A 13,454-nucleotide genomic window follows, 5' to 3' on the forward strand; every position below is an offset into this window, starting at 1 on the left:
ATTCCATTGGGTCACCTCTGTTTGGAATGGGCACAAATACGGATCTCTTCCAATCAGTAGGCCAGATAGTTGCCTTCCAAATTTCTTGGCAGAGCTGAGTGAGTGCCTCCTGTGTGCCGCCTCATATGCTATGCTATTAGAACTCCTTATAATATTGCATAGCAAGCAGGATTTTCTGAAAATGACCCTGGGTGTTCACTCTGGGTTATCTGTAAGCCAACCAGGATAGGGCTTCCTCTTTCTCCAGCAGAACAGACTGAAATAGAATTCATCTTTCTATGGCATCCATTAACTCCTTGCTGTCAAGTCAATTCCAATTCACACCGATCCTATAGGACAGAGTAGAACTGCTCAATAGGATTTCCAAGCTGTCAATCTTTACAGAAATAAACAGCCTGCCACACTTTTCTCTAATGGTACAGGCTGGTGGGTTAGAACTGCCAACCTTTCAGTCAGCAGTCAAGTGCCTAGCTACTTTATCATCAGGTTCCTCTCCATAGAACCAGGGGCTTATTCTCCCCAAAACTGGGGAGGTGAAACTTCCCAGAGTCCCAAAGTGCTAGACAACTGGCTTTTCCAAACAATTCTTAAAAGCAGGTGGCACCTAAACTTAGAAAGTCCAGTGTTTAACAGTGAATTTGCTGCCCCACTGACAAGAGTACTTTTATGCCTGCCTTCATAATAAAAAACAATAATGAAGGGAAGTGGGGCATTCCATTGGCACACATGCTACACTTAGTAGCACCTGTCTCAGTATTATGCTATGCAAGAAAAGGAAGCTCAGATCTTTCTTAGATGCTTTTGACTTGAGATTTCACCAATTAAGTCCATTTTTTTTAATCATATAACTGTCATTATGTAGAATTCACTCTAAATTATCACACAACATATGTGATGAAAGCAATCACAAATGCTTCTTAAAATAAGAAAGTTAGAAAGATACAGACTTCTTTATTAAACACTAATAAAATACGTTATATGCCTTTCTTAGAAAATTACATGCTTTAATGAAAATGTTTGTTACCTAAAAATCACCAATAGTCACTAAATCACTGAAACATCCTTTTTAATGGTCACACTTAACTCTATGAGTTGATATCATTATTCCCCCAACTTTCATATGAGGAAAATTAGGATCAACGAGGTTAAGTAAGTTTCCCGAAGTGTGACAGCTAGCACACGGCAAAACCTGAATGGTTTTAGCCACTTCTAGAATGCTTTAATTCATTCATACTTCTAACAGCACCATGAAGTCTGTAGGCAGCATATCAAAACAGATATACTTTGCAGGTGAAAAAAATTGAAGGTCTACAAATATTAAATTAAAGATTAAAATTCAATGGCTATAAAGATACTGAGGAAACATTATGATACTACTTGCTCAGTATCATACTAAATTGGTATTCATACTCGTAAGTAAAATAATGTCACAAAAACTACTCTAATACTCAGTACAGTAGTAATAACAAAGGCAACACATGGAATTCTCATTTAAGTACAAGGAAGCTTCAAAAAGTCAGTGGAAAAAATCCATTATCTTTGTTTTAGGGAAGAAGACACCTCATCTTCAAACATAGATATATTATACAGATTCTTTATTAAGTCTTAAAGAGTCAGCACAAGACAAAGACAAATACACATCACCCGGATGAAGGAAATCATAGGTGCCATGATGCGTTTCCAAGGTGCTATCTTCATGCGGTGGTGGCTTTATGTAGGAAACAGGGACCACAGCACCCTCCTCCCACAAGTAAAACTGATGGCAGCAGCCATGCATCACATACTGGACTTACGGAAAGCAGGGAGGGAGCTATTACTGATAGGAAAACTTATAGTCTGAGGCATTCAGGGTGTGATATCACAACTAGGCTTCCACTAAGGGATGTGTCTAGGATGTTCCTACTAGGAATGATGGGGAAAGTGGCCCCAAAGCCTACTTTTAAATATACTGTTTTTGTTTCTGGCAGTTCAGTTGTCAAAGGTGCATCAGGTACACAAGAGAAAACTGGCACCTGAACATTTAAACCTAAACACAAAATGGAATTAAGCTATGCTAGGAGCAGTTCAGACTTCAAATTTCATGGTCTATGACATCTTTCAATTCCATTTCCCATGAGATTTTTGAACCCCTCCCTTATGTATTTTAAAAACATGGTTAAAGCATACCTTTCTAAGCCTCAAGACAAGTTTACCTGTAAGTTACTATTTTTTTCGAAAATACAACTGAGCAAGACTAACACAAACAAAATAGATGCATACAGTACAGAAATATACAAGAACTCAAAAGTATCCAGTAAGCTTTTATGCTTCAATATCAACTTGGAATAATAAACTAATCGAGGACACTATGACTGCTTATAAATAACTCAGGCAACCAAACGTTAATATTGCATGAACTTGTCACTCTGTAAATATTTTAATACTTCCAATACAGATATCCTACAACACTGTAGAATAAGCACAGAAATGCTAAAACCACAAGGTTGGTGGTTCAAATCCACAAGTAGCTCCTCAGAAACCCTACATAGGGTTGCTATGAGTCAGAAACAACTCAATTGCATTTAACAACAACAGAAAGGACTCTAAAAAAAGATTTACTCTGAAATTTTCATTATCATACTAAAAACAGTATATATTAGAAAAAAGAAATGAATGCCTTTTTTTCCAATTAAAAAAAAAAAGTAGTTAATTCAGTTTGGTGAAATACTAGTATAAATTTAATCTGAAATTAGCAATAAAGCTTCCTTCCACAGTTCATAGAAGATACAATTAAATTTCAGATAATATATGTATATTTTACAAACACTAAGTCTTTGTATAAAATATATGATTTCAATTATCATTTGAATGGTGGGCCTCAACCACCAACCTTGCAGTTAGCAGTCCAGTGCTTATCCTACAGCACTACACCAGGACTCCTTAGTGGGAGTGAACTGGTTTCTCACTGTGGTTTTGATTTGCATCTTTTCATTAGTATGGTACTATCTGAATGTCTTCTTTGGTGAAATGTTTATTCCAATCCTTTGCTCATTTGTTGTTAAGTGCCACTGAGTCAGTTCTGCCTCACTGCAACCCTGTGTAGGGTTTCTGAGGAGCAGATGAGGGTTTAAGGCACCGACCTGTAGTCAGCAGCTCAGGCTTACCCTACAGTGCACACCACGACTCTCCCATTTAGTGACTGAATCATTTGTCTCCTTATTGTTAGTTTGTTGAAATTTTATATATATTTTGGTTATTAGATTTTTATCATATATATATATATTTAATATATTCTACCACATGGTATAATATAGTTTCACTTTTTAAATAAAATCTTTTGATGAACAAAAGTTCTAATTTTTCTGAAGTCCCACTTACTTATTTTGCCTTTTCTTTTGGTATTATATTAGATAATCTATTGTTAAAAGCTAGACACAACAGCATTGTACCTGTATTTTCTTCTGTATTTAGTCTACACATTTCAGTCCAGAATTCATTTTGAGCTTCTTTTGGTGTATAACGTGAGGCATAGATTCTGATTCATTTCTCTGTGTGTAGAAAGCCAATTTTCCCAGCACCATATATTGAAGACTTTTCTTTCTCTACTGAATGGGCTTAGCAGCCTGTTAAAATTCAGTTGGCCACAGATGTATGGATTTACTTCTGGACTCTCTATTCTACTTCACTGGTCTGTGTATCTACTATTATACCACTACCCAGCTGTTTTGATTACTGTAGCTGAGTAATGTTTTACAATCAGGAAGTATAAATTGTTCTACTTTGTTGTCTTTCAACACTACTTAATCTATTTGGTGCCTTTTCCCATTCACCACCACCACCCATTCAATATAAAGTTGAGGACTGGTTTTTTTTCCATTTCTGTAAATAAAGTTGTTAGAAAGTTAATTGGAATTGAATTGAATCTACAGATTGTTATGGGTAGTACTGACATCGTAACAATATTAATTCATCCATTCCATGAACATGGACCATCACCAAATATCTAAGTAGTTGTGTACCGTCAGGTCAATTCCAAATTATGGCAACCCTATGAGACAGAGTGGAGTCTTGGTGTGATGCTGTAGAATAAGGCACTATATTGCAAGGTCGGTAGTTCAAATTCACCAGTCGTTCCTTAGAAACCCTATACAGGGCTACTATGAGAAAGAACTGATTCAAAGGCACTTAATAACAACAATGCGACAGAGTAGAACTACCCACAGTAGTCCTCATTTTTTATGATGACTGAGACTGCATTTTTTAATACTGTGGCAGAGCTCATTTTTGCCTTTCATTGATTTACTACCTACAAATACAAAGTAAAAAAAAAAAAATTAAGTGGATATAGAGCTTAATGATTTTCACAAATTAAATAGCAATGTAATCACAAGAGATTAACAACAACAACAAAAAAATTACCAGCATGTAACAATCACCATATTTTACCTCTCTAGCTCTCTACTCAGATTCCTGGTGTGGCACTGTGGGTTAAGGCGCCAGACTGCAAAGCCTTTGAACTGCAAAGTCAGTGGTTCAAGCTCACCAGTCAATCCTTGGAAACCTCACAAAAGGTCACTATGGGTTGGAACTGCACTTAACAACAACAGCTCTCTACTCCTTCTAATTAAGCTCTGAGCTTTGCTATGACAGTTAATTTTGTTGTTGTTTTTGCTGTTGTTGTTAAGTGCTGTCAAGTCAATTCTGACCCATAGCGACCCTGTATAGGAGCAGGTGGTGTGCATGAACCACCGACCTTGCAGTTCAAATGGCTTTGCAGTCTGGCGCATTAACCCACAGTGCCACACCAGGACAGGTTGTTAAGTGCCATCAAGTTCGCTCCGACCCATAGGTTTTCACTGACTGATTGATCAGAAGTAGATAACCATGTCTTTCTTCCTAGTCTCTTAGTCTGGAAACTCCACTGAAATTTGTTCTTGCTCACACAGACACTAAAGTCTCTAACGATGCAGGCTGTACCTGAGATGCACTGACCAGGAATCAAGCGCAGTCTCCCACATGGGAGATAAGGATTCTACCGCTGAATCCCCATTGCACTCAGCTTAGATTCTAGTGACAATAGATAACAATACACAAAATCACATCAGTCAAAAATATAATATTTTCAATGCTGATAGGTGCTAAGAAGCAGAATAGTTGCTAGGAAATGTCAAATAGAGGCAGAATTTTTAGAATGAATGGCCGGGACACAGCATATCAAGAAGGTGATATCCTGGCCAAGACCTAAACGAATAATGAAGCTAGTCATGCAAATATCTAATGGAAGAACATTCTAGGTACAAAGATCAGCAGGTATAAAGGCTCTAAGGTAAAAGCATACCTAGTATATTTGCAGAACCTAAAAGAGGTCAGTGTGGCTGTAGCAAAGGAAGAAGGAGAAAATGAAGAAGTAAGGTAAGCAGTGGTGTGTGGGAAAGCAAGTCAGATCATATGGGTCCTCTTGGGTCATTGTAAGAAACTCAGCTTTTATTCTGAGTAAGAAGGAAATATCAGATGGTTCAAAAACAGAAGCGAGCAAAACCTAATATACGTCAATAGTATCAGTCTGGCTGTTGCACTGAGAAGAGACCAAATGGGAGTCAGAGCAGTGGGAACGAAAAGACCACACAGGAAACTACTGCAAAAATCCAAGCAAGAGGTGGTGACGGTTGGCACCAAGGTGATTGGCAGTGGGGAAAGTAATAAATGATCAGGTTCTATATATATAAGACTTATCAAAAAAGCACTTGCAGAATGAGAGAAAAAAGTGATGGATGAATATCCAGGTTTTGGCTGGTTCACCAAGAAGAATGAAGTTATCATTAACTGAGATAGGGAAAGCTGCAGGAGGTACAATTCTTTGAAGGAATATCTGGATCTTAGTTTGAGACACTTAAGTTTGAGATCTTTACTGGATACCTAACCCATCCAGTAAACAGTTGAGTAATCAAGTCCAGAATTAGGAGGAAAGGTCTGAGATGAAGATGTAAATGTAGAAGTCATAGACATGTAAATAATATTTGGATATGATGATCTAGTGGATAAATAAAACCAGAAAAAAGAAAACATACAAGGATTGACCCCTTGGATACTATCACCATTTAAAGGTTGGAAAAATGAGGAAGAATGGGTAAAGGAAACCGAAGAGGCACATCTAAAGAAATGAGACAAAAGCCAGAAGGTGTCCTAGAAATGAAGTGAAGAAAACATTTCAGGGAGAAAGGAGTGATAAATTATCTTAATCAAATAAGGAATTGAAAACTGACCCTTGGATTTACCAACAGTAGGGCTGAAAGCCTGAATGGAGGGTTCAAAAGATAACAGGAGAAGGAAAATTTGAAACAGTGTCTAGATAACCTTTTAAAAAGCATTTAGCTATGAAGGAAAATAAATTAAACAGTTTCTGGAGAAGCAAGAAGGAATAAGACTTTTTTTTTTTTTTAAGATGGCCGAGCATATTGGAGGCAGGTTAAGAAAAAAATATTGTAAAGTACAGGTAAAAACTAACATGAATGGGAGAACTACTAGAGCAATGAGGAGGTGGAAAGTTATATGTGAGTACATGAGTTGACCACAGGTAGGAGCATGGTCAGTTCATCCCTAATAGAAGAGGAAGTGTTAAAATACATAGACACAGATGTAGACTGCTAGATAGATAGTGGAAGACAATGGGAACTGTCTACTGATTGATTGAATTTTCTCAGTTAACTAGTGAGCAAGATGCTAGACGTGCTAAAGGCATGAGGAGAAGTGTCAGTATCAGAAGTTGTCTAGGAGTATGAGAATGTGAAAAGACCAGGGAAATATTATTACTAGATTCACTGAGGTTAGGAAATAAGACTAAGTTTTGCTTTTTTTCTCTAGGAATGTCAGCTAGTTTTATGGATACAAGCAAGAAGCTGACTTTATATAAAACTATAACAATAATGACTGACCATACAAGAAAACGCCAAAAAGTTTGTGGGAAAGTTCCATTATCTTTTAATCCCATTTTTCACAAGCTTTTAAAATCCCACTTAAAATTTAAGTAAAATAAGATATTAGAGGAGAATCAGGGACAGTGAAACAGACTGAAGGTCACAAAAAGGTTTGAAGAATTATTAGTGTAATAGAAATAGTAAAATTTAAAGGTAAGAGATGGCTGACGGAGAGTAAAAGCCCTTTCAAAGGCTTAGGGAAAATGAAATTAAAAGAGAATAGATTTTTTCTGTGAAATTTTTGGAGCCCCTCATATGTGAAATTGAGATGATAGAAGGGTTGCAGTTTGGATAACAAGGTCTAGAAATAAATAAATATTGAGATGAAGCAGAGGATAAAATCTTTGGAGAAGACAAATTCTAGGTTTAAAGACATAAGGGTATTGAAAGAATTATCCATATAAACACTGAAATAACCAAGAATTATATCACAAGCAGTGTTTGAGTAAACGGTAGCGTAGTGGTTACGAACCGGGCTGCTAACCTCAGGGTCAGCAGTTCGAAACTACCAGCTGTTCCACGGGAGAAAGATGAGGTGTTCTGCTCCTGTAAAGATTTACACCCTCGGAAACCCTGTGCAGGGTCGCTATGAGTTGGAACATAACAACAACAACAAAGTGAACCAGGAACTATACTCTGTTAGGGGATAACTCTTCATGATTCTGGCATTTCTGTACATATTGTGACTAGAGGCACCAACTGCTTTATTTTGGACTATATTCTCAAGGATATTTGTATAGCAAACAGCCTTTCCCTGCAGAGCAAAGAGGTTTGCCTACATAATGGCAAAATATAGATATGCTAAGTGCCCATTATGAAAGACTCCAGGTCCCTAAGTTCCCATTGTAACTCAATCCACTAGATACACAGGTAATCAGCTGGCTCACTTATCATCTGCTGGGAATTGAGACCTGGAGCACCAGCATAGGCAAATGCTGTTATTCAGGCTACTGCTTTTGCTGTTAGTAATAGTCCTTTATCTCTAGCAAAGGAGTCTCATGTCTTCTGCTAGCCTCCATGAAACTACGGACAGTTAATCTGTTAGCTTGCAAGTATCATAAAATCTGAGACCTTTGACAAATTCTTGACAGAACATTCAATGAACTGAAGTGTGGATGATAGAAGATTGCAATAGGATGAGTAGAAGGTTCATAATGTGAGAGTCAAAGATGGACACATTTTAGAAGAGAAAAGGGTCTGGAGGTAATAATGAGAAACAAAGAGAACACATCTAGCTGCAACAGTATAAGGTAAGCAGGAGAGAGGTGAATGACTGAGTTCTAGAGACATTATAAAAATTTTCAGTAGACAAGGATGGGTAGTTATGGGGTCATTTAGATTATGGTATACAGCTTCATGCACAATATACCATAATCTAAGTGACCCCACTAGTCTTGGGCGTCTAGTGATGACTTACATAAACAGAGAAGAAGGCCATGATGAAATTAGTTGTGGTTAGTCTTATTAGTCTACTTGTGCCTAAACCCACTCAATATCTACCATGGAACACTTTATTTCTTGCATAAAATAGTCATCTTAGAAAACTTAGAACATATATCATTTAAATAAGAATGTTAAAACTGTTACTTAAGAAAGAAAGAGGTATGTGTTAACTTACTTGAATTAGATCTAAAATGCCAAGTTCACTTTCTGAAGAATCCACACAGAAGACAAAATATAATGTTGCGTAATGTCTATATATCAGTTTGTTGTCAGATCCTCCTATTAACCTAAATGACAAAACAAAACAACTGGAATGTTATAAGGAACAAAATACAAAATATACTCATTAGCTCAAGCAGAGTAATAATTTGTTTCAATACTTCTGTAAAATTAAAAGTTAATATTTAAGGGCATAAGTATTCAAGTGAACTTATTTCAGAAACTAAGTAAATTAAGATGCCTATCTTCTTCAGAAATGATAAAGAGGCTGATGCTTAATTTTAGCTCATTCCTGAGGACCTACTATGTGCCAGGCACTGATTGTGGATGAGGAGCAATAAATAAATCAGAAAATTAACAAGTAATGGTAGATGCTAGAGAGAGAGAATCAAAATACAATGATACTATACTAACGGATTTGCTAGTTCAGATCAGGTAATAAGAAAAGAGTAACATTTAGGCTGACATCTACTGTAAAAAGTCAGACATGAAAATATTTAGAGAAGAACTTTTCAGGTGACGGTTGTTGATAAGTGTCATCAAGTCTGATCCAACTCATAAAGAACCTCTATAGGGTTTCCAGGGAGCAGCTGATGGATTTGAACTGCTAACCTTTAGGTTCACAGTACAGTGTTGATCCTATAGTATGAAGGTTGCTGTTAAGTGCCATCGAGTCAGTTCTGACTCATAAGGACTGTACAGCGTGAAGGTAGGAACTGATAAAAAGGCCATTTCATCAAGAACAAAGTATGTATGTTCAAAGAACAGAAGAAGGTCAGTGTATAAGGAAAAAATAGTAAACAGTGAATTCAAAGAAAGAGGCAGAAATCAAATCACAAGGCATTTGTAAGCAATTACTAACTAGATTGTACTCCATAGGTTACAGTAAATTGCGCAGCTTAAGACTGATTATCAACTAGAGATTAAAAAAAAAAGAAAGAAAGACATTTCTTAAGTTTTGGATAGACTTACCATTAAGATATCCTCCAAAAATGTATTTTGTTTAAAAATATAAATACACAAATACGAATTAAGAGATACTGAAATCTCTCATCAAATATTTATATAGATTAAAATTTCAGCACCTTAAAAATTGTAATTTAGAAATTATTCCAAACATTTTCTATTTTTCTAAATCTATTTTAGCAATTTCATAGTTATGTTTATAATAATTCATTCATATTCTCAAAGATGACCCTTTAATACAAACATAACGTAAGTATCAAGGCTAAATGTAATCAAATCTAACTGAACATTCACACAGGACATAAGAAAATAACACCTATTTCTTAGTAAAAATAATACTAAACTTTTAAGCTGTTGAAATCAAACCACTGTACTTATTTACTACTTTTATGTCCTCAAATAGCAAAAGTGGAAATGATCTTTGACATTAATTTTTAAATCCAGATATGACAGATAACAACTTTGTACTAAAGATGTACATGTACTTTTAGGATTCTCTGGAATTATATTTATAACCTATGATTTCAATTGGTACCTGAAAGACACAAAGAACATAAACAGCAAGTTTTCATGTATCCTCAATCTATAAACTTCTGTTATGCTTTGCTTTAAAAGAAGATTATAAGTTTCAAGATGGCTTTAATAAAAACACAAAGACATCACTATCACAAGTATATATTTTGCTTTAAAAATTAAATTATTTTCTATCTTTTTAACTTTTTATTGTGATATGACTGAAAGTTTACAGAACAAATTGGTTTTCCATTCAACAATTGTTACACATTTTGCTTCATGACATTATTGGCAGTCTCCACACTGTAACAGCACTCCTCCACTTCCTTTCCCTGATACTAGCAATTCTACTACATATAATACACCACTATGCTGGATGATGAATTCCCTACGAGATTACAGATTGAGAGGCTAGAATGAAGATGACTAACCTCTTACAGAAGTATAAGAGAAATAGGTAAAGTACAATTAAGACAGAAAGCGGGTAACCTGTCTCAACTGTTAAACTAGATGTCTTGAATTAATAGAATTTGCAAGTTATAAGTATTTACTTAAACATTTGAAGTACAACATAAAATAGCCTTTTAAGAAATTAAACTTTCAATGTGATAAAACGTAACCTATGGTTGGAAAGTGAACTTTTTTTTATTGTATGCATCATATACATTAAAATAAAGAAAAATCTAAGTTTCTTTAACCTGAGGTTATTCATACTAGAGATCAGAACAGTTTAAAAAGTGTCCATAAGGAAATATCTTAGAATATTAATGGCATAAACATGGGAAATGGAATTTATTCACCAATTAGAAAGTAAACTGGTTTTTTGGTAGCCATTAATTTTGAAGTATTTATTTATAATAGTTGACAAAATAATTATATGGTTCTTATTTATTAATTATAAAAATAGAAGACTCTATTAACTGAATGCTAATCTCTTTTCTCTGCATACAGAAAGAGATAGAGAGGAAGAAAATATATCTACAATATGAAAAATTTGAGAAACAGTATTTTGTTAACAAGTACATTCATTCAAAGCAACATACTAGTAATTAAAAATAATGAGATTTCCTTCTTTTGTTTATATTCAAAGATTTTTTAAAATATGAAGTGAAAACAAGCAACGTGCAAACTAGCATACATATTTTGTACTACCATAAGTAACAAATTTTTAAGGTTATATTTTTATATGTAAGACAATGCAAAGTTAATTTTCTAGAAGGAACTACAAGAAAGTAGATAGAAGGACTAAGACTGGGAGGGGGAAACTTTTTTTATACCTCCCTGTAATGTTTGGATTTTTACAACATGGGTAAATTATATTACCTTAATATAAAATACCCTTACAAAAATTTAAAAAAGAAAACAAAATGCAGACCTGAAAAGAATTCTTTGTTACATTTATAAGTAACATAGATACGTAGTTCATTCATACATCTATTCCAAAAAAAGCAATATTAATACACTTCTCATATAAACTGATTAAGCAGCACATATTTTTTTATCATATAATCAAAGATTAGAAATGTCAGTGAAATGTTTTACTTACAATCCTCCTTCTAGGAAATTACAAACATTTTCATCTCTCTTAGATACCAAATGGAATGTCTCTCTGATGATTTGCTGTTGTGTATCTTCACTCTGAGAAAGAATAATTTGTACACATTAGGATTGGGTTTATACAGCATAGGAATATTCTTTTTAAAAAAAATAAAAGGTAGTAATATCATTTCAGGGAATCTACTTAAGGGAGGAATCCTTACAGAGAGATAATCTAAAGATAATGTTACGGTATGACTGAATAAACTGTACCTTACAAAAAAAAAATGTAAAAATTTTTGATGAAAAAAAGAAAAGCAACACCTTAACTTACCACTATAGTAAAACTGTAGAGCGGTGGCTCTGTAGGCTAAGTACTGGACTGTGAACCAGAAGGTAGGTGCTTCAAGCCAGTCAGCCCCCCGGGGAAAAATGATGAGGCTTTCTGCTCCTGCAAGGATTTATAGCCTCAGAAACCCTATACAGGGTCGCTATGAGTCAGAACCAACTTGATGGCACTTAACAACAACAAAAACAAAAACAGACTCAGTAAGTATATTCAATTCAACCACATAATTTACATGTTGTAAAAAAAGAAGTCACCAACCCAATTATCACAATTTGAAATGGACAAAAGTCAGGAAAATGAATTTGACAGGAAAGGAAATACAATGGTCCAAATGAAGAGATACTCGATTTCGTTTTAATAAGTGAAATACAAATAAAAATAAACATGACATATTTCCACATGCACCATATGAGCAAAAGTAAAAATATGCCAATATCAAAGGTTGATGAAACTTTCATCTGTAAAGTGGGAGTGCAAATGGTACAATGACATCGTCTATTTAGTACACCCACTTTTACATATTATATCAAAACATATGAAACCACCATTTTTGAAGGTAAGTTCAAATATATTGCTACTGGGGTTCCACTTCATACATCAAGAGTTAATTCACAATAAAACATGTTTAAACATGTTTCTGTGATCAGTGGATGCCTGCAAATAAGTTATCTCAGAAACATTTATCTTAATCTCATTGTTGTTGTTGTTAAGTGCCGTCGAGTTGGTTCTGACCCATAGTGACACTGTATAGGATTTTCGAGGAGCCGCTGGTGAGCTTGAACTGCTGACCCTGCAGTTTAAATGATTTTGCAGTCTTGTGCATTAACCCACAGCGCCACTTAATCTCATTGCTGCTGTTGTAATGTGCCGTGGAGTTGGTTCCAACTCATAGCGACCCTGTACAGGGTTTCCGAGGCTGTAAATCTTTACAGGAGCAGAAAGCCTCATGTTTCTCCCATGGAACAGCTGGTAGTTTCGAACTGCTGACCCAGAGGTTCACAGCCCGGTTCATAAACTCTCATTAGGGTGGTTCAAACCAAAGATCCAATCAAAACAGTGGCTTGCAAGGAGATCTGCTGGGCCAGTTAAATTCAAAGCAGCTCAGGTTATACTGGCTATTTCCAGGGGACTTCAGAGGGACAATCTTGATAGATTTCCTTGAAGGACACATAATGATATGGTGGCTTATTAGGAAGAAATTGTAAGAAAACTGAAAACTGCACTGGTGAGGAAAAGGCCAGGAAAGTTGTGTCAAGAAAGTTTTTCCATCACAACAATGCACCTGCTCATTACTTGAGGGTAGTTAACAGCTACCCTCTTGAAATGGTTGAACATTAACCATTTCCTTTTGGTACAATGACTCTGTGTATTCCTTCCATCTTTTCTTGATGCCCTCTGCATCATTCAATAATTTGCCCAGAGAATCTTTCAATAACGAAAGTCGAGGCTTGAATTTTTACTTTAGTTCCCCCAGC

General features: G+C 35.4%; 1 protein-coding gene across 1 annotated transcript in view; it reads right to left on the reverse strand.

The window, feature by feature from the left end:
* AP3S1 (adaptor-related protein complex 3, sigma 1 subunit) overlaps positions 1-13,454 on the reverse strand; it is a 75,754-nt gene that overhangs the window by 35,243 nt on the left and 27,057 nt on the right. Inside the window, exons 2-3 of the mRNA XM_006870528.1 lie at positions 11,641-11,732; positions 8,572-8,683 (exon numbers count right to left, since the gene is read on the reverse strand). Of these exons, the coding sequence (XP_006870590.1) occupies positions 8,572-8,683; positions 11,641-11,732 (204 nt within the window). The remainder of the gene's footprint in view (positions 1-8,571; positions 8,684-11,640; positions 11,733-13,454) is intronic.

The sequence above is a fragment of the Chrysochloris asiatica genome, unplaced genomic scaffold (assembly GCF_000296735.1).
Source record: "Chrysochloris asiatica unplaced genomic scaffold, ChrAsi1.0 scaffold00143, whole genome shotgun sequence".
NCBI classification, from domain to species: Eukaryota; Metazoa; Chordata; class Mammalia; order Afrosoricida; family Chrysochloridae; genus Chrysochloris; species Chrysochloris asiatica.